This window comes from Palaemon carinicauda, chromosome 2, assembly GCF_036898095.1.
Source record: "Palaemon carinicauda isolate YSFRI2023 chromosome 2, ASM3689809v2, whole genome shotgun sequence".
Classification (NCBI taxonomy): domain Eukaryota; kingdom Metazoa; phylum Arthropoda; class Malacostraca; order Decapoda; family Palaemonidae; genus Palaemon; species Palaemon carinicauda.
This window is the reverse complement of record NC_090726.1, coordinates 202,503,992-202,529,195: the sequence shown is the minus strand read 5'-3', so window position 1 is coordinate 202,529,195 and position 25,204 is coordinate 202,503,992. Positions and strand designations below refer to the sequence as shown.

Genomic DNA, 25,204 nt, shown 5'->3' with positions numbered 1-25,204 from the left:
TAGAATTACTATTCGGTAAGGGGGGTAGGTTGTCTTTACTAAGTAAGCCCCCCCCCCCCCCCCCCCACCCCAGGACCCTAAATTTCTAGCTACGCCACTATGTAACGAAAATGTAAATACAGAAATTGAATATGCATACATTAGAATAAGGTTTGTAAGGTTAAAGAAATAATTAAATAAAGATGCTTACAATGAAATGAAAACCATACAGGGTTTTGAGACTTGGAAAGGCCACGTACATACCATTTTCTTTTCAGATTAAGACCAGTTATTCTAAGCTCTGGTCTCATTTTCAACACAAGGAAATGTTGTTTGGCTAAAAGTAAAGATATTTTGTACAGAAAGAGATTGTGGCAGAGATTTTACAGTGAATCATCAATATTTCTACTTTTTACCACATCTGAGTAGGCAGATCTCGGTCATCATCTCTTTGAATCAGTGTAACCTTAATACATCTTTTCAATTACATGATATCACCAAATAGATTTATTATATTCTATTTACCTCCAAGAGAACAGCAGGGAATTTTTTCAACGCTTCACTTTCCAACTAAATCATCATGATCTTCGGCCAGGTGGAATAGACTTGGGGAAAAAAAGTGAAAATTTCTCTTGTGTAAGATAGATTCAAAGATTTCTTGTTAGGAATTTCATTCATTTTATCTGTACTCTTTTTCTCTGTTCGTGCCACTGAAAGGACGTAACTTGCATATTGATTATGGCCTTCTTCCTGTTGTGGCGGGATGCACACAAAAGCAACCCCCACACCCTTGATCACTCTAACAGACAATTGTTTCCTCAACACAAACTTTCCCCTTACGTTATCATAAACTGGACTCTTAGACTGAAGGGAAACAAAACCCAAACATAACCTTAAAACTATATTTCTTACAAACTAACACTTAAAACTAGAATCAACTGCATTCAAAATCTTAACACTAAATATACAAAAACCACCATTCAAATAAAGAAAAACCCTAACAAACTTAAAATTACCCACACAACAAAACCAATATTTGTTTATGTGTGGACCTCTTTGTCCACACAAGGGCCAACAGTCCTTACAGGCCAATGCCACAACTCTCTGACAGACGCAACACTCGGTGGCAGACAGATAATTTTGTGGCAATCTGCTACACCTGCTTCACTTTATTTGGGCACTTTATATCATCATCATCATCATCATCATCGTCATAATCTTACAGAACAGTCAAATCAGGTCCTTCAAAACAATTCAGGTCATCAACAATTGGTCAGCATTCAAAAAAATAAATTTAATCTCTCCAAATGAGGAATTACGGCCTGCAAATGAAAAAAAAAGAAAAACACTTACGAACACTCCTAACTAACTAAACTATCGCACTATAATCAAAGATAAATAATAAATTGTTCTTATCATTCACAATCACGACAAACAAATATAAACAAAACTGTCCTTACTCAAAAAATAATCAAACACCTCCACGCTGGTAAAATAATAAAGATTATAATCCAGCATTCACAAACACAACTGCCTCTAGCTGCAGTCAAATCAAAAAGCCATTCACCCAAGACATTCACCACTGTCATAACCTAACTAAAAACAAACAAACAATATCATTTATACCAACAGTCTTTCTCACAACAAACAATCAATACACTAACTACCTCTCGCTCACTGACACACATACATATTCTCTCTCTCTCTCTCTCTCTCTCTCTCTCTCTCTCTCTCTCTCTCTCTCTCTCTCTCTCTCTCTCTCTCTCTCTGGATTTGGCAAACAAAAGATAAATAAAAATAATACAAAAATTATTCCACCACACTGTGTTCATGGCATCCATGAAAAACACCAAGAAGCCAGAGGATCACCCTGCATTACCCCTGTCCTCATGCCTGTCTCGGAATCACTGCTCCATAGATGACGTTTCCGATTACGTGGTTCTGTTGTGCTCTGGAAACATTGCCTGGCAGCTCGACCTCTTCGTAAATAGCCTCTGAATTCATGTTCGATGCAGGCTCTGAAACGGAATTATTATTGTTATTATTACTTGCTAAGCTACAAGCCTAGTTGGAAAGGCAGGATGATAAAGGCTCAGGGGCTCCAACAGGGAAAATAGCCCAGTGAGGAAAGGAAACAAGGAAAAATAGAATACTTTAAGAAGAGTAACATTTAAATAAATATCTACTATATAAAATATAAAAAACTTTAACAAAACAAGAGGAAGACAAAAAAGAGAGAATAGTGTATCAGATTGTACCCTAGAGCAAGAGAACTAACACGAGACAGTGGAAGACTATGATACAGAGACTATGGCACTACCCAAGACTAGAGAACAATGGTTTGATTTTGGAGTGTCCTCCTAGAAGAGTTGCTTACCATAGCTAAAGAATCTCTTCTACCCTACCCAAGAGGAAAGTAGCCACTGAACGATTTCAGTGGAGTAGTTAACCCCTTGGTTGAGAAAAATATTTTGGTGATCTCTGTGTCCTCAGTGGAGTGTGAGGACAGCGAAGAATAAGTAAAGAATATACCAGACTATTCGGTGTGTATATGTAGGCAAAGGGAAAGTGAACCTTAACCAGAGAGAAGTATCCAATGTAGTACTGTTTTGAGAGTCAAAAGACTCTATAACTCTCTAACGGTGGTATCTCAACAGGTGACTGGTGTACTTGTTCAGTGGCTACTTTTCACTCCATGAAGGTAGAAGAGACTCTCTAGCTAAGGTAAACAGCTCTTCAAGGAGAAGGACACTCCAAAATATAACCATTGTTGTCTAGTCTTGTGTAGGGCCATTGCCTCTATACCATGGTGTTCCACTGGCTTGGGTTAGAGATCTCTTGGTTGAGGCTACACTCGAGCACAGAATTTTAGAAGGGATAATCGGTGGTTCCTAAAACAGGCAATGATGTTAGTACAAAGAATAGCTTTTGTTAGTCAACTCATTACACATTTCCGTAATAGAACCCTCTTCATCTTAGGGTAGTGAAGCATATAACTAGTTTTACTTGAACTAGAAACTTATGTAATGTTAACCAGATTCTCCCTAAAAACGGTATAGTCTTGGATTTATGTGGACAACATTCATACGGATTTTTCTCATATTTCTACCCCATGTTGAATGGCATCTCCCTATAATAAAGAGTGTCTGAATATATATATATATATATATATATATATATATATATATATATATATATATATATATATATATATATATACACTGTAGTCTTAGTACCCTTGTGGGAGGGTGTACCCTGGAAAATACACTCGGAAACCACACTCCCCCACAAATTGTCGAACTAGCGGGTTGTACTTAGGAAAGGGGGAGGGGGGTGTGAAGGATTGAATCTGTGTGCATATGTACTCATCATCTAAATATTCAGACATTATTTTCGATACCTCGGGTATACTAGTTATATATATATATATAAATATACATATATATATACATACATATATATATATATATATATATATACTGTATATTCAAATAAGCCTAAAAAAACTTCTAATGTTGAAAGAACTCTTCCACGGGGCCCCAGACCCTATAGGGAGATTCTTTTTAGTATTAATACTGCCTTGTGATCTCATGTCAGAGTGAATAGGATATTAAAAGGTAATTGTGGCTTATTTGAATAAATGAAAATCCTGAGTTAGTAAAAGAATTATCATATATATATATATATATATACAGTATATATATATATATATATCAATATATACTGTATATATACTGTATATATATATATATATCAATATATACTGTATATATACTGTATATATATATATATATATATATATTTATATATACTGTATATATATATATATATATATATACATATATATATATATATATATGTGTGTGTGTGTGTGTATGTGTATATCAGATTACTCGAGTGCCATATGTGGATGAGATCATAGTGAGTGGTAGATGGAGATGTTTTAGGTTGCTCTTCGTACTCCCCAAGAGAGATTAGTTCATCAAACTTTCAACTGGGCTCCACAAGGCACTAGAAGAGTTTCAGGGCCCAGACCTACTTGGCTGAGGACTATGAAGCGTGAAGTATGAGATGATGACTGAAGAAGTATCGAGTTAAAAGCTCAACATAGAGACGACTGGCGAATTCTAACCGAGGCCCTTTGCGTCAATAGGCCTAGGAGAGGAGGATGATGATATATATCATCATGAGCCGTTACTTGTCCACTTCAGAATAAAGGCTTCACACATGGAACTCCACTCCCGACTGTTTATTGTTTTTCTATGCCAGTCTATACGCGCAAATTTTCTTAGTTCGTCAATCCATCGTCTTCTCTTCCTTCCCTTGCTTCTTTTCGCATTTTCTAGGGACCCATTCTCTTATTCTTGACGTTTTATCTATCATCTGTCATTTGTATTATATGTCCCGCCCATGTCCATTTTTTCCTTACACATTGTTAGAATATCCTCTACTTAAGTTTGCTCTCGTATCCATCGTTTTGTTTTTATTTAAAGGTCGCTCATGAATTGCAAAGGCGAGGAACAGCAATAATGTCCTAGTGACTGATCATATATACGTATGATCAATGCCTGAGTTAGGACCAGGGAGGGCCAGGCAATGGCTGTTGATGACTCAGCAGGTAGACCTATAGACTCTCCTGAAAGCCGCCTTCCTTAATTCACAAGGACTGGGTCAGATTGCAGACACTACTAGAAACTATCAAGTTTGTGAGCGAGTCCCAAACCCCGGTCCAGCATATCGCCTGACAGGGACGTTTCCAATAGTCTACCAAAACCCTCATAAGTTTCATTTTAGGAAACAGATATCTATTCTGTCAGCTGCAGCATCCAAGACGGAATACTTGTCTTTTTCCATCACAGGGTTAAAGGTTTCAGAGTACCGGAGACAGATTATGGGACTACTAGAGAAACCCCTTTATCAATAACAACATAACTTGATTTTAACTTGATAGTATGTAAAATGTTGTGCCTGATTTGAATCCTTAATATTTTGGGTACGAAATCAGGCTGTAATTTTGGCAGAAACTAATTTTTTAAAAATCAGGTTTCTCGTAGCATTGGGTTCTCAACCACCGCTTGTGCCTTCGAATAAAAGGTGTAGTTGTTCCGATTAAGCTGCTTGTAAGTTTCTGTGCTTATGTGAATGTCAGGAATGTTTGTAGGAATATATCTATTGGCTGTATTATCACTTATCTATGTTAATGAATGTGCATATAATACATCGGAATTGTCTTTAAGATAGGGTTAAGCAAATCTTCAGTTTCAGCAGAGGAAACTGCCCACTTTGAAACAGTGATAATCGTTAGTTAGTGTTAAAGAGAATAAGCCTTATTCACAGCAAATATTTACCATTAAGTGAAGCTCTTCTCCCTCGGATGATGTAAACAGCCATTCCTATCACGATCGCGACCAACACACAACAGATACTTAGTGAAACTATTGTTGTGATTTCCAGAGCAGTCTCTCTGGTGCTTGGCGTTGGGACAGTGGATGAGACAATGCTGCTCTGAGTTGTTGTTGAACCAACAGGAAATTCAGTTGCAAGGGGAACTGGTGCTGAAAGATCTGCAATAGAGTTTTTTTAGAATATCTTAGCTTAAACAACGACAATAAAATGCATTAGTTTCTAGTCGGACAAAGACTTCAGAGATGTCAATTCATATTTGGTGGTTGGCTAGCTTTCATCATCACGGTGGCCAGTGTGGATTGGTGATGGCGGTAGATTTTCGTCTGATCGCTCACATTATACCAACCTAGTATTGGTGGCCTTCACTAGTACAGCTTTGCTGATCTTAGATATACTCAAACACTTTCACCACGTTAAGGTATCCCCACTAGTTAAACAGCATAGCCCAAATCAAATCGCAGAGCTAGGGAGATGGATGTTACTAAGAAAGTGAGCTGAGAAAGAATATGAAAAACACGAGATATTAGGATGGGACAGATGCATTTGCTCTGTTGTTAGTCCAAATGACCATACTTGACTCGACTTTACTTTAAGAGCTGTTTTCCAGGTCCTGTCACACAAGGAAACCCTGTGCACTACAGGAACTACAAGATCTGTCTGCCGTATACATTCTTAGGTATTTTGAGTATCACACAGCGTAGAAATAAAACTGAAATAATTTTTTAATTAACATAGGGATTTTAATAATTTCATGATACAGTATTAGGAATATATAGAAATTGAGGACTTTCCAAAAGATATTATGAAATAAAATGGACTCACCACATTGAATTATGTCGGCACAAAATCTCCAGTAGGTCTTTTTGGTGCTCGTGATTCTAATGCTTAAAGTAGATGACTTATATACCCCATATCCTCTGTTGCCTGGATCAATAATCACTTCCTTGGAGAGAAAAACTTTGAAAAGACATTGCATTGAAAATTTTCCACGACACTAGATATATCTGTCATATTAAGCTAACAATCATTCGCCTGTTAGAAAGATCATTTGTAAACCAATTTTATTATAGTTTTACTTATCAGTTAATGAGACATAGAAGCAGAAAATACCTTAATGATGTAACTAATAGCAGGGTTCAGAAATGGTTTCTTTCCTTTGAGTGTTTGGTAGCTCAAAAGTGAGTATGAGTATTTATTTAGAATATGAAAGAACAATTAATAAAGGATTTTATTACCTTATCAACTTCGTTGCGAAGGCTCATTATTTGATAGGCGTGTATCTATTTGTTTATGTTTGTGTGTTTGTTCGTTTGTGATTCTCATAACTCAAAAAGTATTTGACCGAATCTCATAAAATTTGGTGGAATGATTGGCCATGATCCAACGACAATTTAATCATAATCTGGAAGTTATTGGGTCAAAGTTCAAGGGCATGTAAAGGTCAAACACAGCTTTTTGCTATATCGTGGTCAATTTTTATTCAATTTGCATGAAACTAGTGCCAAAATGTGCATAGGACATTGTCCTGCAAGGGTATTGTCACTGTCCCTTTGCCTCTTCCCTTCATAAAGGACTTTTAAACCGTTAAGAGACCCTTTTTGGCGGTGATTTTCCAATTAACTAAGTCTTTTGTATTCAAAGTTAACTTGAAATTTTTCTTTGATTCAAAATGAAATAAATATTTAACTTTGAAAGCTAAAGTGTTCACAAAAGAATTTTTTTTTTAAAGTAATAACCAATAACTGATTTTTGTTTTAATTTCCTGATTGCATCATTACGGTTTTGTGGGGTCAGAGAATTCATTGAGTGATCGAAGACTTTTGATACTTACGTAATTTCCTCTATAAATTTGAAAGAAATTCCATGCATTTGATTCTCTTGAATTGTATGTAACTCTAAATAGTCGATGAGGATTGTTTTGTGAATTCACAGATCCTTCGAAGGTAATTTTGTTGTTTATATCGCTGGTCCAGAAAGCTAGATCAGTGTTGGAAGGAGCTGGTACTGTGAAGTTGACTGTATTATTCGCATCAGAGATGTCGAACTTGTCATCTGGAAGAGAGAATGAGTTTGGATATTGTAAATGAAGGCTTAAAGCAAACTGTGTTATAAGATATACTGTAATTTTAACTTGAATTTAAGAAAAAAAAAAGTTCTTCATTACTCCGTTAGGAACCAGTGAAAATAACTACTATGCATATCAGACCCTATGACATACTGTTTTTCGCAAATATCTTTGAAACGAAAACTCGGATCAGCATGGTGCTTTGGCAAAGATTGTTTCACACACTCCGCTAATTTTTGACACTACTGTGCATTGTCAAATGCTGCTAATTATGGCGTTTACTCTTGACTGTGAAGTCAAAAACCTGCGTGAGCCATTTACACATTCGAACTCCGCCCCTGCCTTCCCCTACTACCACCATCCCTCCCTTACCCTCCCTCCTACCCTACTCCTACTCCTTATTCCCGCCCTCTTTCACCTCCATACCTCCCTTTCATCTCCCTCAATCCCCCTTCTCTCTCTCTCTCTCTCTCTCTCTCTCTCTCTCTCTCTCTCTCTCTCTCTCTCTGCACACGAAGAAACGAAGCTATGCACACACATGACTTATTTATAATGGCGGATAACTCGAATGTACAGTATATATGTTAAGTATGGTAGGGTGTTTTATGTATGACCCTGATTCCTGTTTCAGCGCAACTTGTTGTTGCTTAATTATCGTATGAGGTTTGTTTGACAATTATACAACCATTGAAAGTTATACGATTATGCGACCCTAATACCCATAGGTTATGTTGAACGTATGATGGGATGAAGTATGTAGCTGACGCTCGGTCATTTATAGGAAATTGTGTAAGAGATGGAAAGGAAAAGGGTGGAACTGAAGTGGGAATCCGATGCAGAGTAAAAACTTAAAACGAATTTGAAGTGATAAATATATGAATAATTTATTCTAATATTAAGAAAAGGCTGCCATGTGTTAAGAAGTCATTACAGACATAAATAGACAGCGAGTATATGATGGCTGGATTAATACTATAAATAACTGACCACATATTTTACTTTTAATATTCATCACTCTCGACAAACAGGTCATCTTCCTCATCACTGTTACCTTCTTCACTTACCAAATACGGTATAACCGTCAAAGAAGCAAGAACATCGATTACGATTGTTTGCATAAACGATCAAACTTTACTCGGCATATAATTTTTATTAATCTGTCATTAATTCGTCATACTTGTGTCTGGCTTCATATACCGTGTAGCCTCAACAGAGAGAGAGAGAGGGGAGAGAGAGAGAGAGAGAGAGAGAGAGAGAGAGAAGGTAACAGCCGTTCCCTTATATGAGAGAGAGAGAGAGAGAGAGAGAGAGAGAGAGAGGGGGGGGATGAGGAAGGGGTAAGGGAGGTATGGAGGAGAAAGAGGTAGGGGGATAAGGAGGGGGTTAAGAGGGGAAGAAAGGGAGTAGGGGAAGCCAGGAGTGGAGGTAGTGGGTGGATAGACGTCACAAATACGTCACGCCTCACCTGTTCGAATGTGTAGTAGCTCACGCAGGTTTTTGACTTCACAGTCAAGAGTAAACGCCATAACTAGCCGCATTTGACAGTGTACAGTAGTGTTAAAACTTAGCGGAGTGTGTGAAACACTCTGTGCTAAAGCATCATGTTGATCCGAGTCTTCGTTTCAAAGATATTTGCGAAAAACAGTATGTCATAGGGTCTGATATGCATAGTAGTCTTCAGGAAGTAATAAATTGTGAATTTAGTGAAGATTTTAAGACAGGATATCACCATTCCAAACATCAATAGGTTAATTTGGTTCGTGTAGTAAAAAGAAGCAACAATTTAGAAGTCTGACGACAACGGCTGAAGTATAAACATCTAATCATCATCATCATCATCATCATATGCCTATTGATTCAAAGAGCCTTGGTTAGATTTCACCAGTCGTCTCTATTATTATTATTACTTGCTAAGCCACAACCCCAGTTGGAAAAATAGCACGCTATAAGCCCAGGGGGCCCCAACATTGAAAACAGCCCAGTGCGGAAAGGAAACAAGGAAAAAGAAAATATTTTAAGAGTAGCAACATTAAAATAACAAGAGGAAGAAAAATATATAGTATAGTGTGCCCAAATGTACCCTCAAGCAAGAGAACTCTACCTCAAGACAGTGGAATACTATATTACAGAGACAATGACACTACCCAAGACTAGAGAACAGTGGTTTGATTTTGGAGTGTCCTCCTCCAAGAAAGATCTGGTTTCCTTAGCTAAAAAGTCCCTTTTAACCTAAAAGCGAAGTGATTCTTACCTGCTTGAGCAGACACAAAGGCCAGAATCAGTGCAAAAGGGAAGAGCAGTAGTTTCACCATAGTTGGTCGTTGGAATCCTGTCAAGAAATTGATCCCAGCTGGTCAAACTCACTTCTGAGTCCTCTGGAGAAATGAATTTATGGTTCCTCTTTGGCTCGTCACTGAAAAAAGTTTCACTTGATTTTTCTTTTCACTTAATCACTTCTGAAGAAGAGGCTTTGTCTTGTTGCCTTTCTGTAGGTTAGTAAAGAACTAGTAAAGAACAAATGGCGTCCTGGGATCAGAAGAAAATGTAAATATAGTTCACATTTCCTACCGGATTTCTAAGGTGATTAAACGTCTTTGTTTTAGCAACGGAAATGCAAACAAGGACACTCCAGTAGGCTTGATATGTGTTAGTTAGTAGTCAATTGAAAGGTTTATTCACAAATACATCTAATTCACTAGATATATATATATATATATATATATATATAAAGTTAATTAATTATCAAGTGCTTTTGAATTAAACCACTCCCATTTTCATTCACCGCTAATCTTTTTGTTACTTTGTGAACGAGATGACGTCTTGCAGTCGACAATTGACTTTTCAAAAAAGGATATCCTCTCTCTCTCTCTCTCTCTCTCTCTCTCTCTCTCTCTCTCTCTCTGCTTCTCTTTGTCATCCTTATCTGTCAGCTATATTTACTCCAGCAACGATTGTCCAATTTCACTTAAGTTTAGTTAACTTCATTTGTTTTTTTATCTAATTGCCAGATGGTCAAAACAGTCTAATGTTTATCCTTATTTTTTATCGATCATAGGTTCGAGTCCCTGGCCGGGCTGGGCTAGTTATCATTAAAGGGAATTTCCTTGTGCGTCTAAGACTCTATGTTCCCATGGCAGAGCGAATTCGATATTAAATGGTATTTATGGCTTATTTAAAAAAATATTTAAACCTCGAGTGTTAGTGACATATATATATATATATATATATATACATATATATATATATATATATCAAAGCTCATCGCTTAAGAAACAGATTCAGGCAACGTTTAAGAATCCCTTTGTGTCCAGGCTGTTTCGTGGCATCCTGTTGATCCTTTCCTTTGTTATTTCTTCTCTTTGGTTATTTGATTTCCTTTTTATGTCATAATTTCTTCCGAAGAATTCTTTGTTAATCCAAAGGCCCTTGGAGAGAGAGAGAGAGAGAGAGAGAGAGAGAGAGAGAGAGATTATTCTCTTATACACTTGATTTAAGGAGTAAGTGCATTTCATTCATGTTTCAGTGTTTCACCCGAATTTATTTTTTGCCAGGTAGTAGGTTGGCCAAGGCACCAGCCATCCGTTGAGATACTACCCCTAGAGATTTATTGGATAATGAGACTGGCCAGAGAGTACGGCATTGAATCCTTCTCTCTGGTTACGGCTCATTTTCCTTTTGCCTACACATACACTGAGTAGTATGGCTTATTGTTTACATAGTGTCCTCTGTCCTCCAACACCTGACAACACTGAAATTACCAAACAATTCATTCTCTCTTAAGGGGTTAACTACTGCACTGTAATTGGTCGGTGGCAACTCTCCTCTTGGGAAGGGTAGAAGAGATTCTTTAGCTATGGTAAGCTACTCTTGTAGGAGAAGGACACTCCAAAATCAAACCATTGTTCTCTGGTTTTTGATAGTACCATAGCCTCTGGACCATGGTCTTTTACTGTCTTAGGGTAGAGTTCTCATGCTTGAGGGTACACTTGGGGACACTATTCTATCATACTTTTCTTCCTCTGGTTTTGTTAAAGTTTTTTATAGTTTATATGTGAAAGATTTGTGTTGATGTTGTTTTTCTTAAATTATTTTAATCTAGTTGTTAATTACTTGTAGTTTCCTTATTTCCCTTCCTCACTGGGCTACTTTCCTTGTTGAAGCCCTCAGGCTTATAGCCTTATAGCATTTTGCTTTTCCAACTAGGGTTGTAGCTTATCAAGTAATAATAATAATGATAATAATAATAATAATAATAATAATAATAATAATAATAATAAAAAGATGGAATTCATAAGTGATAATAATAATGCTATTTTGAATATTCTTTATTTTTTTTTGTCCTCAAAGACTCATTTAAAAACAGTTATAATTATACAAAGACATTTCCTAATACTCATGAAAACTCCAAGGTCTTTGAGAACATTTTTATTTGCCAGATATGAAAGTAAAAGCCTTATTAGATCCACATGGTATGTGGCTTCAAATAAGGTTGTTTCTCCTTATTAATGCATAAAATAGATTAATTGGAAGCTTAAGTAAATCATGAAACAAATATAAGTCTGTTCAGTGGCATAGCTAAGAGTGGGGGACCTTTTTGAAAAGGGCCCCTTGGCCTCCAAGAGAGGGGTCCCTCCAAAGCAGGGTCAGAAAAAAAAATGGAAGTATACAATTAGAATTACTATTCCGTAAGGGGGTAGGTTGTCTTTACTAAGTGAGCCCCCCCCCCCCCCTACCCCAGGACCCTAAATTTCTAGCTACGCCACTATGTAACGAAAATGTGAATACAGAAATTGAATATGCATACATTAGAATAAAGTTTGTAAGGTTAAAGAAATAATTAGATAAAGATGCCCACAATGAAATGAAAACTATACAGGGTTTTGTGACTTAGAAAGGCCACATACATACCATTTTCTTTTCAGATTAGGACCAGTTATTCTAAGCTCTGGTCTCATTTTTAACATAAGGAAATGTTGTTTGGCTAAAAGTAAAGATATTTTATACAGAAAGAGATTGTGGCAGAGATTTTACAGTGAATCATCAATATTTCTACTTTTTACCACATCTGAGTAGTCGGATCTCGGTCATCATCTCTTTGAATCAGTGTAACCTTAATACATCTTTTCAATTACATGATATCACCAAATAGATTTATTATATTCTATTTACCTCCAAGAGAACAGCAGGGAATTTTTCAATGCTTCACTTTCCAACTAAATCATCATGATCTTTTACCAGGTGGAATAGACTTAGGAAAAAAATGAAAATTTATCTCTTGTAAGTTAGATTCTAAGTTAGATTCTTGTTAGGAACATTAATCATATTATCCGTACTCTTTTTCTCAGTTTGTGCCACTGAAAGGACGTGACTTGCATATTGATTATGGCCTTCTTCCTGTGTTCATGGCATCCATGAAAAACACCAAGAAGCCAGAGGATCACCCTGTCCTCATGCCTGTCTCGGAATCACTGCTCCATAGATGACGTTTTCGAAGTTATGGTTCTGTTGTGCTCTGAAAACATTGCCTGACAGCTCGACCTCTTCGTAAATAGCCTCTGTCTTCATGTTCAATCCAGGCTCTGAAACGGAATTATTATTGTTATTATTACTTGCTAAGCTACAAGCCTAGTTGGAAAGGCAGGATGATATAGGCTCAGGGGCTCCAACAGGGAAAAGGGCCCAGTAAGGAAAGGAAACAAAGAAAAATACAATATTTCAAGAGCAGTAACAACATTAAAATGAATATCTCCTATATAAACTATGAAAACTTTAACAAAACAAGAGGAAGAGAAATAAGATAGAGTAGTATGCCCAAGTGTACCCTCAAGCAAGAGAACCCTAACCCTAGACAGTGGAAGACCATGGTACAGTGGCTCTGGCACTACCCAAGACTAGAGAACAATGGCTTTTACATAAGCCCAAGAAAAGAGATTATCGAATGGAGTATAATTCCTGTGTCCACATAAGGTACAGTTGGACACAGGAATGCATGGTCCACCTCGCTCTGGGGGAGTGCACCCTGCCACGCCTTTACTGCATGGTGAGTTTTTGCTCCGGAGTAAGGGTCGATTAGTTGCACTTTCTCAGAGCAAGATGTGCCAGGAATTCCTGTGTCCTACTGTACATTTGATTACGTATTAATAGGTTTGTTGTAGATTATATCTGTAATTGTCTTTTCATTTAAGCTGAAGACGAAGATTTACTTAATTGTTATTATTCTATTTTTATGCGATGTTCTACATTTCTTGGTGTTATACACATCTTGTTATTCACATTATACTCCATATGAAATAGGTTTTACATCATGCAATTCCAAATTTTTTTCTTATTTTATTGATTTGTGATCCCATATAATTGCTTTTTAGCGTTTGACTCAAACTTCTTCCTATTTAGATACAAATTTCAATTGTAAACGACCTCTACTCTCAAAGAATCGGTTTGTTTTTATTTAAAGGCCGCTCATGAATTGCAAAGGCGAGGAACAGCAATAATGTCCTAGTGACTGATCATATATACGTATGATCAATGCCCGAGTTAGGACCAGGGAGGGCCAGGCAATGGCTGTTGATGACTCAGCAGGTAGACCTATAGACTCTCCCGATACCCGGCTCACAAGGATGGTGAGATTGCAGACACTACTAGAAACTATCGAGTTTGAGCGAGTCCCAAACCCCGGTCCAGCATATCGCCAGACAGGGACGTTTCCAATAGTCTACCAAAACCCTCATAAGTTTCATTTTAGGAAACAGATATCTATTCTCTCAGCTGCAGCATCCAAGAGGAAATACTTGTCTTTTTCCATCACAGGGTTAAAGGTTTCAGAGTACCTGAGACAGATTATGGGACTACTAGAGAAACCCCTTTATCAATAACAACATAACTTGATTTTAACTTGATAGTATGCAAAACATTGTGCCTGATTTGAATCCTTAATATTTTGGGTACGAAATCAGGCTGTAATTTTGGCAGAAACTAATTTTTTAAAAATCAGGTTTCTCGTAGCATTGGGTTCTCAACCGCTTGTGCCGTCGAATAAAAAGTGTAGTTGTTCCGATTAAGCTGCTTGTAAGTTTCTGTGCTTATGTGAATGTCAGGAATGTTTATAGGAATATATCTATTGCCTGTATTATCACTTATCTATGTTAATGAATGTGCATATGATACATCGGAATTGTCTTTAAGATAGGGTTAAGCAAATCTTCAGTTTCAGCAGAGGAAACTGCCCACTTTGAAACAGTGATAATCGTTAGTGTTAAAGAGAATAAGCCTTATTCACAGCAAATATTCACCATTAAGTGAAGCTCTTCTCCCTCGGATGATGTAAACAGCCATTCCTATCACGATCGCGACCAACACACAACAGATAATTAGTAAAACTATTGTTGTGATTTCCAGAGCAGTCTCTCTGGGGCTTGGCGTTGGGACAGTGGATGAGACAATGCTGCTTTGAGTCGTGGAGGAGACAATGCTGCTTTCCGTTGCAAGGGGAACTGGTTCTGGAAGAACTGCAATAGAGTTTTGTTAGATTAGCTTAGCTTAAACAACGACTTAAAATGCATTAGTTTCTAGTCGGACAAAGAAGTCAGATATGTCAATTCATATTTGGTGTTTGGCCAGTTTTCATCATCACGCTGGCAAGTGCGGATTGGTGATGGCGGTAGATTTTCGTCTGATCGCTCACATTAAACCAACCTAGCATTGGTGGCCTTGACTAGTACAGCTTTGCTGATCTTACATATTCTCAAACACTTTCACCACGTTAAAGTATCCCCACTGGTTAAACAGCACAGCCCAAATCAAATCGCAGAGCTAGGGAGATGAAGGTTACTAAGAAAGTGAGCTGAGAAAGAATACGAAAAACACGAGATATTAGGATGGGACAGAGGCATTTGCTCTGTTGTTAGTCCAAATGACTGTTCTTGACTCGACTTTACTTTAAGAGCTGTTTTCCAGGTCCTGTCACACAAGGAAACCACATGCACTACAGGAACTACAAGATCTGTCTGCCGTGTACATTCTAAGGTATTTTGAGTATCACACAGCGTAGAAATAAAACTGAAATAATTTTTTAATTAACATTGTGAATATATTAATTTCATGATACAGTATTAGGAATATATAGAAATTGAGGACTTTCCAAAATATATTATGAAAGAAAATGGACTCACCACATAGATATATGTCGGCACAAAATCTCCAGTAGGTCTTTTTGGTGCTCTTGATTGTGATATTTAAATCATGTTGCCAATCTACCTCATATCTTATGTTGCCTGGATTAATTATCACATCCTTGGAGAGAAAAACTTTGAAAAGACATTGCATTGAAAATTTTCCACGATACTAGATATATCTGTCATATTAAGCTAACAATCATTCGCCTGTTAGAAATATCATTTGTAAACCAATTTTATTATAGTTTTACTTACCAATTAATGACACATAGAAGCAGAAAATACCTTAATGATGTAACTAACAGCAGGGTTCAGAAATGGTTTCTTTCCTTTGAGTGTTTGGTAGCTCAAAAGTGAGTATGAATGTTTATTTGGAATATGAAAGAACAATTAAGAAAGAATTTTATTACCTTATCAACTTCGTTGCGAAGGCTCATTATTTGATAGGTGTGTATCCATTTATTTATGTTTGTGTGTTTGTTCGTTTGTGATTCTCATAACTCAAAAAGTATTTGACCGAATCTCATAAAATTTGGTGGGATGATTGGCCATGATCCAACGACAATTTACTTATATTTTGGAAGTTATTGGGTCAAAGTTCAAGGCCATGTAAAGGTCAAAAACATCTTTTTGCTGTATCGTGGTCAATTTTTATCCAATTTGCATGAAACTAGTGCCAAAATGTGCATAGGACATTGTCCTGCTAGGGCATTGTCACTGTCCCTTGCCTCTTCCCTTCATAAAGGACTTTTAAACCGTTAAGAGACCCTTTTTGGCGGTGATTTCGCAATAAACTAAGTCTTTTGTATTCAAAGTTAACTTTAAAATTTTATTCTTTGATTCAAAATAAAACAATTATTTAACTTTGAAAGCTAAAGAAAGTGTTAACGAAAGAATGGTTTTTTAAAAAGTAATTACCAATAAATTAGATTTTTGTTCTAATTTCCTGATTGCATCATTACGGTTTTGTGGGGTCAGAGAATTCATTGAGTGATCGAAGACTTTTGATACTTACCCAATCTATTCTATAAATTTGAAATAAATTCCATGCATTTGACTCGATTGAATTGTATCTATTTCCAAATAGTCGATGAGGATTGTTTTGTAAATCCTGAAATGCTTCGAAGGTAATATCGTTGTTTATATCGCTGGTCCAGGAAGCTAGAATAGTGTAGGAAGAAGCTGGCACTATGAAGTTAACTGGATTATTCGCATCAGAGATGTCGAACTTGTCATCTGGAAGAGAGAATGAGTTTGGATATTGTAAAAGAATGTTTAAAGAAAACTGCGTTATAAGATATACTGTAATTTTAACTTGAATTTAAAAAAAAAAAAGTTCTTCATTACTCCGTTAGGAACCAGTGAAAATAACTAGTCTTCAGGAAGTAATAAATTGTGAATTTAGTGAAGATTTTAAGACAGGATATCGCCATTCCAAACATCAATAGGTTAATTTGGTTCGTGTAGTAAAAAGAAGCAACAATTTAGAAGTCTGAAGACAACGGCTGAAGTATAAACATCTAATCATCATCATCATCATTATCATTATCATCATCATCATCCTACGCCTATTGACTCAAAGAGCCTTGGTTAGATTTCACCAGTCGTCTCTATTATTATTATTACTTGCTAAGCCACAACCCCAGTTGGAAAAGCATGACGCTATAAGCCCAGGGGTCCCCAGCAGGGAAAACAGCCCAGTGATGAAAGGAAACAAGGAAAAAGAAAATATTTTAAGAAGAGTAACAACATTAAAATAACAAGAGGAAGAAAAATATATAGTATAGTGTGCCCGAATGTACCCTCAAGCAAGAGAAATCTACCCCAAAACAGTGGAATACCATATTACAGAGGCAATGACACTACCCAAGACTAGAGAACAGTGGTTTGATTTTGGAGTGTCCTCCTCCTAGAAAGATCTGGTTACCATAGCTAAAGTGTCTCTTTTAACCTTAAAGCGAAGTGATTCTTACCTGCTTGAGCAGACACAAAGGCCAGAATCAGTGCAAAAGGGAAGAGCAGTAGTTTCACCATAGTTGGTCGTTGGAATCCTGTCAAGAAATTGATCCCAGTTGGTCAAACTCACTTCTGAGTCCTCTGGAGAAATGAATTTATGGTTCCTCTTTGGCTCGTCACTGAAAAAAGTTTCACTTGATTTTTCTTTCCACTTAATCACTTCTGAAGAAGAGGCTTTGTCTTGTTACCTCTCTGTAGGTTAGTAAAGAACTAGTAAAGAACTAATGGCGTCCTGGGATCAGAAAAAATGTAAGTATTATTCACATTTCCTACCGGATTTCCAAGCTGACTAAACGTCTTCGTTTTAGCAACGGAAATGCAACCAAAGACACTCCAGTAGGCTAGATATGTGTTAGTTAGTAGTCAATTAAAAGGTTCATTTCCTTATACAACCAATTCACTGTAATGTATAAAGATAATTCATTATCAAGTACTTTTGAACTAAACCACACCCGGTTTCATTCACCGCTAATCTGTTTGTTACTTTGCGGACGAGATGACGTCTTGCAGTTGACAATTGACATTTCAAAAAAGGATATCCTCTCTCTCTCTCTCTCTCTCTCTCTCTCTCTCTCTCTCTCTCTCTCTCTCTCTCTCTCTCTCTCTCTCTCTCTCTCTCTCTGCTTCTCTTAGTCATCCTTATCTGTCATCTATATTTCCTCCAGCAACGATTGTCCAATTTTACTTGGGTTTAGTTCATTTCATCTAATTGCCGGTTGGTCAAAACAGTCTAATGTTTATCCTTATTTTTTATCGATCATAGGTTCGAGTCCCTGGCCGGGCTGGGCTAGTTATCGTTAAAGGGAATTTCCTTGTGCGTCTAAGATCCCATGTAAGAGGGAATTGGATATTGAATGGTATTTATGGCTAATTTTGTAAAAAATTGTAAACATCGAGTGTTAGTGACATATATATATATATATATATATATATATATATATATATATATATATATATTATTATTATTATTATGATTATGATTATTATTATTATTACTTGCCAAGCTACTACCCTAGTTGGAAAAGTAAGATGCTATAAGGCTATAAGCCCAAGGGCTCCATTAGAAAAAAATAGCCCAGTGAGGAGAGGAAATAAGGAAATAAATAAATGGTGAGAATAAATTAACAATAAATCGTTCTAAAAACAGTAACAACGCCAAAACAGATATGTCCTATATAACCTATTAACAACGTCAAAACAGATATGCCCTGTATAAACTATTAACAACGTCAAAACAGATATGTCCTATATAAACTATTAACAACGTCAGCAACAGATATGTCAAATAAACAATAAAAAGACTCATGTCAGCCTGGTCAACATAAAAATATTTGCTCCAACTTTGAACTTTTGAAGTTCTACTGATTCAACTACCCGATTAGGAATATCATTCGACAACTTGGTAACAGCAGGAATAAAACTTCTAGAATACTGTGTAGTATTGAGCCTCATGATGGAGAAGGCCTGGCTATAAGAATTAACTGCCTGCCTAGTATTACGAACAGGATAGAATTGTCCAGGGAGATCTGAATGTAAAGGATGGTCAGAGTTATGAAAAATCTTATGCAACATGCATAATGAACTAATTTAACGACGGTGCCAAAGATTAATATCTAGATCAGGAATAAGAAATTTAATAGACCGTAAGTTTCTGTCCAACAAATTAAGATGAGAATCAGCAGCTGAAGACCAGACAGGAGAAAAATACTCAAAACAAGGTAGAATGAAAGAATTAAAACGTCTTCAGAATAGAGTGATCACCAAAAATCTTAAAAGACTTTCTCAATAAGCCAATTTTTGTGCAATTGAAGAAGACACAGACCTAATGTGTTTTTCAACAATAAATTTGCTGTCGAGAATCACACCTAAAATTTTAAAAGTCATACAAATTTAAAGAAACATTATCAATACTGGATGTTGAGGAATCAGCGTCCTTGACCTACTTACAATCATACTTTTTAGTTTTGTTAGGATTCAACTTCATACCCCATAATTTACACCATGCACCAATTTTAGCTATCTCTATTAAGGGATTCACCAACCCCAGATCTACATTCTAGGGATGGAATTGATGCAAAGAGAGTAGCATCATCTGCATATACAGCAAGCTTGTTTTGTAGGCCAAACTCCATGTCATGTGTATATAGGATGAAAAGTAATGGGCCAAGACCACTACCATGTGGAACACCGGATATCTCATTCCTATACTCACTATGGTGGCCATCAACAACAACTCTTTGAGATCTATTACTTAAAAAATCAATAATTATGCTGAGAAACGACTCACACAATCCCAACTGTTTGAGTTTGAAAACAAGGGCCTCATGATTAACACGGTCAAAGGCAGCACTAAAATCAAGGCTAATCATACGAACTTCCTGACCACAATCAAGGGATTTCTGTACAGGATTGGAGATTGTATGTTATATATGGTATATATATATATATATATATATATATATATATATATATATATATATATATATATATATATATATATATATATCTCTTATGCACTTGATCTAAGGAGTAAGTGCATATCATTTATGTTTCAGTGTCTGACCCGAATATATTTCTTGCCTGGTAGTAGGTTGGCCAGGGCACCAGCCATCCGTTGAGATACTACCGCTAGAGAGTTATTGGGTAATTAGACTGGCCAGACAGTACTGTATTGGATCGTTCTCTCTGGTTACGGTTCATTTTCCTTTTGCCTACACATACACTGAGTAGTCTGGCTTATTGTCTACTTAGTGTCCTCTGTCCTCCAACACCTGACAAAACTAAAATGACTAAATAATTCATTTTCTCTTAAGGGGTTAACTACTGCACTGTAATTCTTCGGTGGCTACTTTCCTCTTGGCAAGGGTAAAAGAGATTCTTTAGCTATGGTAAGCTACTCTTCTAGGAGAAGGACACTCCAAAATCAAACCATTGTTCTCTGGTCTTGGATAGTACCATAGCCTCTGGACCATGGTCTTTCACTGTCTTGGAGTAGAGTTCTCTTGCTTGAGGGTACGCTTGGGAACACCATTCTATCATATTTTTCTTCCTCTTGTTTTGTTAAAGTTTTTATAGTTTATATGTGAAAGATTTGTGTTGATGTTGTTTTTTCTTAAATTATTTTAATTTAGTTGTTAATTACTTGTAGTTTCCTTTTTTCCCTTCCTCACTGGGCTACTTTCCTTGTTGAAGCCCTCAGGATTATAGGCTTATAGTACTTTGCTTTTCCAACTAGGGTTGTAGTTTAGCAAGTAATAATAATAACAATAATAATAATAATAATAATAATAATAATAATAATAAAAAGATGGAATTCACAAGTGATAATAATAATGCTATTTTGAATAGTCTTTATTTTTTTTTTGTCCTCAAAGACTCATTTAAAAACAGTTATAATTACACAAAGACATTTCCTAATACTCATGAAAACTCCAAGGTCTTTGAGAACATTTTTATAAAGCCTCCTTAAATCCACATGGTATGTGGCTTCAAATAAGGATGTCTCTCCTTATTAATGCATAAAATAGATTAATTGGAAGCTTAAGTAAATTATGAAACAAATATAAGTCTGTTCAGTGGCATAGCTAAGAGTGGGGGACCTTTTTGAAAAGGCCCCCCTTGGCCTCCAAGAGAGGGGTCCCTCCAAAGCAGGGTCAGAAAAAAAAATGGAAGTATACAATTAGAATTACTATTCGGTAAGGGGGAGCAGGTTCTCTTTACTAAGTCAGCGCCCCCCCCCCCCCCCCAAGACCCTAAATTTCTAGTACGCCACTATGTAACGAAATGTAAATACAGAAATTGAATATGCATACATCAGAATAAAGTCTGGAAGGTTAAAGAAATAATTAAATAAAGGTGCCCACAATGAAATGAAAACCATACAGGGTTTTGAGACTTAGAAAAGGCCACCTACATAACATTTTCCTTTCAGATTAGGACCAGTTATTCTAAGCTCTGGTCTCATTTTTAACATAAGGAAATGTTGTTTGGCTAAAAGTAAAGATATTTTATACAGAAAGAGATTGTGGCAGAGATTTTACAGTGAATCATCAATATTTCTACTTTTTACCACATCTGAGTAGTCGGATCTCGGTCATCATCTCTTTGAATCAGTGTAACCTTAATACATCTTTTCAATTACATGATATCACCAAATAGATTTATTACATTCTATTTACCTCCAAGAGAACAGCAGGGAATTTTTTCAACGCTTCACTTTCCAACTAAATCCTCATGATCTTTTACCAGGTGGAATAGACTTAGGAAAATAATGAAACTTTCTCTCTTGTAAGTTAGATTCTAAGTTAGATTCTTCTTAGGAACATTATTCATATTATCCGTACTCTTTTTCTCAGTTCGTGCCACTGAAAGGACGTGACTTGCATATTGATTATGGCCTTCCTGTGTTCATGGCATCCATGAAAAACACCAAGAAGCCAGAGGATCACCCTGCATTACCCCTGTCCTCATGCCTGTCTCGGAATCACTGCTCCATAGATGACGTTTTCGATTACGTGGTTCTGTTGTGCTCTGGAAACTTTGCTGGCAGCTCGACCTCTTCGTAAATAGCCTCTGTATTCATGTTCGATCCAGGCTCTGAAACGGAATTATTATTGTTATTATTACTTGCTAAGCTACAAGCCTAGTTGGAAAGGCAGGATGATATAGGCTCAGGGGCTCCAACAGGGAAAATGGCCCAGTAAGGAAAGGAAACAAAGAAAAATACAATATTTCAAGAGCAGTAACAACATTAAAATGAATATCTCCTATATAAACTATGAAAACTTTAATAAAAATAAAGAGGAAGAGAAATAAGATAGAGTAGTATGCCCGAGTGTACCCTCAAGCAAGAGAACTCTAACCCTAGACAGTGAAAGACCATGGTACAGAGGCTCTGGCACTACCCAAGACTAGAGAACAATGGCTTTTACATAAGCCCAAGAAAAGAGAACATCGAACGGAGTATAATTCCTGTGTCCACATAAGGTACAGTTGGACACAGGAATGCATGGTCCACCTAGCTCTGGGGGAGTGCATCCTGCCACGCCTTTACTGCATGGTGAGTTTTTACTCTGGAGTAAGGGTCGATTAGTTGCACGTTCTCAGAGCAAGATGTGCCAGGAATTCCTGTGTCCTACTGTACATTTGATTACGTATTGAGAGTTTTGTTGTAGATTATATCTGAAATTGTCTTTTTCATTTAAGCTGAAGACGAAGATTTACATAATTGTTATTATTCTATTTTTATGCGATGTTCTACATTTCTTGATGTTATACACATCTTGTTATTCACATTATACTCCATATGAAATAGGTTTTACATCATGCAATTCCAAATTTTTTTTTTATATTTTATTGATTTGTGGTCCCATATAATTGCTTTTTAGCGTTTGACTTAAACCTCTTCCGATTTAGAGACAAATTTCAATTGTAAACGACCTCTACTCTCAAAGAATCGGTTTGTTTTTATTTAAAGGCCGCTCATGAATTGCAAAGGCGAGGAACAGCAATAATGTCCTAGTGACTGATCATATATACGTATGATCAATGCCCGAGTTAGGACCAGGGAGGGCCAGGCAATGGCTGTTGATGACTCAGCAGGTAGACCTATAGACTCTCCCGAAACCTGCCTTCCTTAGCTCACAAGGATGGTGAGGTTGCAGACACTACTAGAAACTATCGAGTTTGAGCGAGTCCCAAACCCCGGTCCAGCATATCGCCAGACAGGGACGTTTCCAATAGTCTACCAAAACCCTCATAAGTTTCATTTTAGGAAACAGATATCTATTCTGTCAGCTGCAGCATCCAAGACGGAATACTTGTCTTTTTCCATCACAGGGTTAAAGGTTTCAGAGTACCTGAGACAGATTATGGGGCCATTAGAGAATCCCCTTTATCAATAACAACATAACTTGATTTTAACTTGATAGTATGCAAAACATTGTGCCTGATTTGAATCCTTAATATTTTGGGTACGAAATCAGGCTGTAATTTTGGCAGAAACTAATTTTTTAAAAATCAGGTTTCTCGTAGCATTGGGTTCTCAACCACCGCTTGTGCCGTCGAATAAAAAGTGTAGTTGTTCCGATTAAGCTGCTTGTAAGTTTCTGTGCTTATGTGAACGTCAGGATTGTTTGTAGGAATATATCTATTGCCTGTATTAATGAAAGTGCATATCATACATCGGAATTGTCTTTAAGATAGGGTTAAGCAAATCTTCAGTTTCAGCAGAGGAAACTGCCCACTTTGAAACAGTGATAATCGTTAGTGTTAAAGAGAATAAGCCTTATTCACAGCAAATATTTACCATTAAGTGAAGCTCTTCTCCCTCGGATGATGTAAACAGCCATTCCTATCACGATCGCGACCAACACACAACAGATACTTAGTAAAACTATTGTTGTGATTTCCAGAGCAGTCTCTCTGGGGCTTGGCGTTGGGACAGTGGATGAGACAATGCTGCTTTGAGTCGTGGATGAGACAATGCTGCTTTGAGTCGTGGAGGAGACAATGCTGCTTTCCGTTGCAAGGGGAACTGGTTCTGGAAGAACTGCAATAGAGTTTTGTTAGATTAGCTTAGCTTAAACAACGACTTAAAATGCATTAGTTTCTAGTCGGACAAAGAAGTCAGATATGTCAATTCATATTTGGTGTTTGGCCAGTTTTCATCATCACGCTGGCAAGTGCGGATTGGTGATGGCGGTAGATTTTCGTCTGATCGCTCACATTAAACCAACCTAGCATTGGTGGCCTTGACTAGTACAGCTTTGCTGATCTTACATATTCTCAAACACTTTCACCACGTTAAAGTATCCCCACTGGTTAAACAGCACAGCCCAAATCAAATCGCAGAGCTAGGGAGATGGATGTTACTAAGAAAGTGAGTTGAGAAAGCATACGAAAAACACGAGATATTAGGATGGGACAGAGGCATTTGCTCTGTTGTTAGTCCAAATGACTGTTCTTGATTCGACTTTACTTTAAGAGCTGTTTTCTAGGTCCTGTCACACAAGGAAACCACATGCACTACAGGAACTACAAGATCTGTCTGCCGTATACATTCTTAGGTATTTTGAGTATCACACAGCGTAGAAATAAAACTGAAATAATTTTTTAATTAACATTGTGAATATATTAATTTCATGATACAGTATTAGGAATATATAGAAATTGAGGACTTTCCAAAATATATTATGAAAGAAAATGGACTCACCACATAGATATATGTCGGCACAAAATCTCCAGTAGGTCTTTTTGGTGCTCTTGATTGTGATATTTAAATCATGTTGCCAATCTACTTCATATCTTATGTTGCCTGGATTAATTATCACATCCTTGGAGAGAAAAACTTTGAAAAGACATTGCATTGAAAATTTTCCACGATACGAGATATATCTGTCATATTAAGCTAACAATCATTCGCCTGTTAGAAAGATCATTTGTAAACCAATTTTATTATAGTTTTACTTATCAATTAATGACACATAGAAGCAGAAAATACCTTAATGATGTAACTAACAGCAGGGTTCAGAAATGGTTTCTTTCCTTTGAGTGTTTGGTAGCTCAA

At 36.8% G+C, this 25,204-nt stretch overlaps 2 protein-coding genes and 1 long non-coding RNA gene across 3 annotated transcripts; all 3 read right to left on the bottom strand.

The window, feature by feature from the left end:
* Window positions 1-75: 75 nt before the first annotated feature.
* On the bottom strand, window positions 76-10,108 carry LOC137629708 (uncharacterized). Its single transcript, XM_068361274.1, has 5 exons — window positions 9,702-10,108; window positions 7,217-7,437; window positions 6,208-6,328; window positions 5,328-5,543; window positions 76-1,997 (listed from the first exon to the last, which is right to left on the bottom strand). Exons 1-5 carry the CDS (start codon window positions 9,760-9,762, stop codon window positions 1,867-1,869), a joined length of 750 nt encoding a protein of 249 aa, XP_068217375.1. The 5' UTR covers window positions 9,763-10,108; the 3' UTR covers window positions 76-1,866.
* Window positions 10,109-12,895: 2,787 nt separating this feature from the next.
* Window positions 12,896-18,095, bottom strand: LOC137629701 (uncharacterized). The gene is made up of 5 exons (XM_068361262.1): window positions 17,595-18,095; window positions 16,637-16,857; window positions 15,619-15,739; window positions 14,740-14,955; window positions 12,896-13,029 (listed from the first exon to the last, which is right to left on the bottom strand). Exons 1-5 carry the CDS (start codon window positions 17,653-17,655, stop codon window positions 12,899-12,901), a joined length of 750 nt encoding a protein of 249 aa, XP_068217363.1. The 5' UTR covers window positions 17,656-18,095; the 3' UTR covers window positions 12,896-12,898.
* A 3,280-nt stretch (window positions 18,096-21,375) lies between these two features.
* On the bottom strand, window positions 21,376-24,971 carry LOC137623007 (uncharacterized). The gene is made up of 3 exons (XR_011040541.1): window positions 24,851-24,971; window positions 23,945-24,187; window positions 21,376-22,233 (listed from the first exon to the last, which is right to left on the bottom strand). It is a non-coding gene; the product is annotated as an uncharacterized lncRNA (long non-coding RNA).
* Window positions 24,972-25,204: the final 233 nt, after the last annotated feature.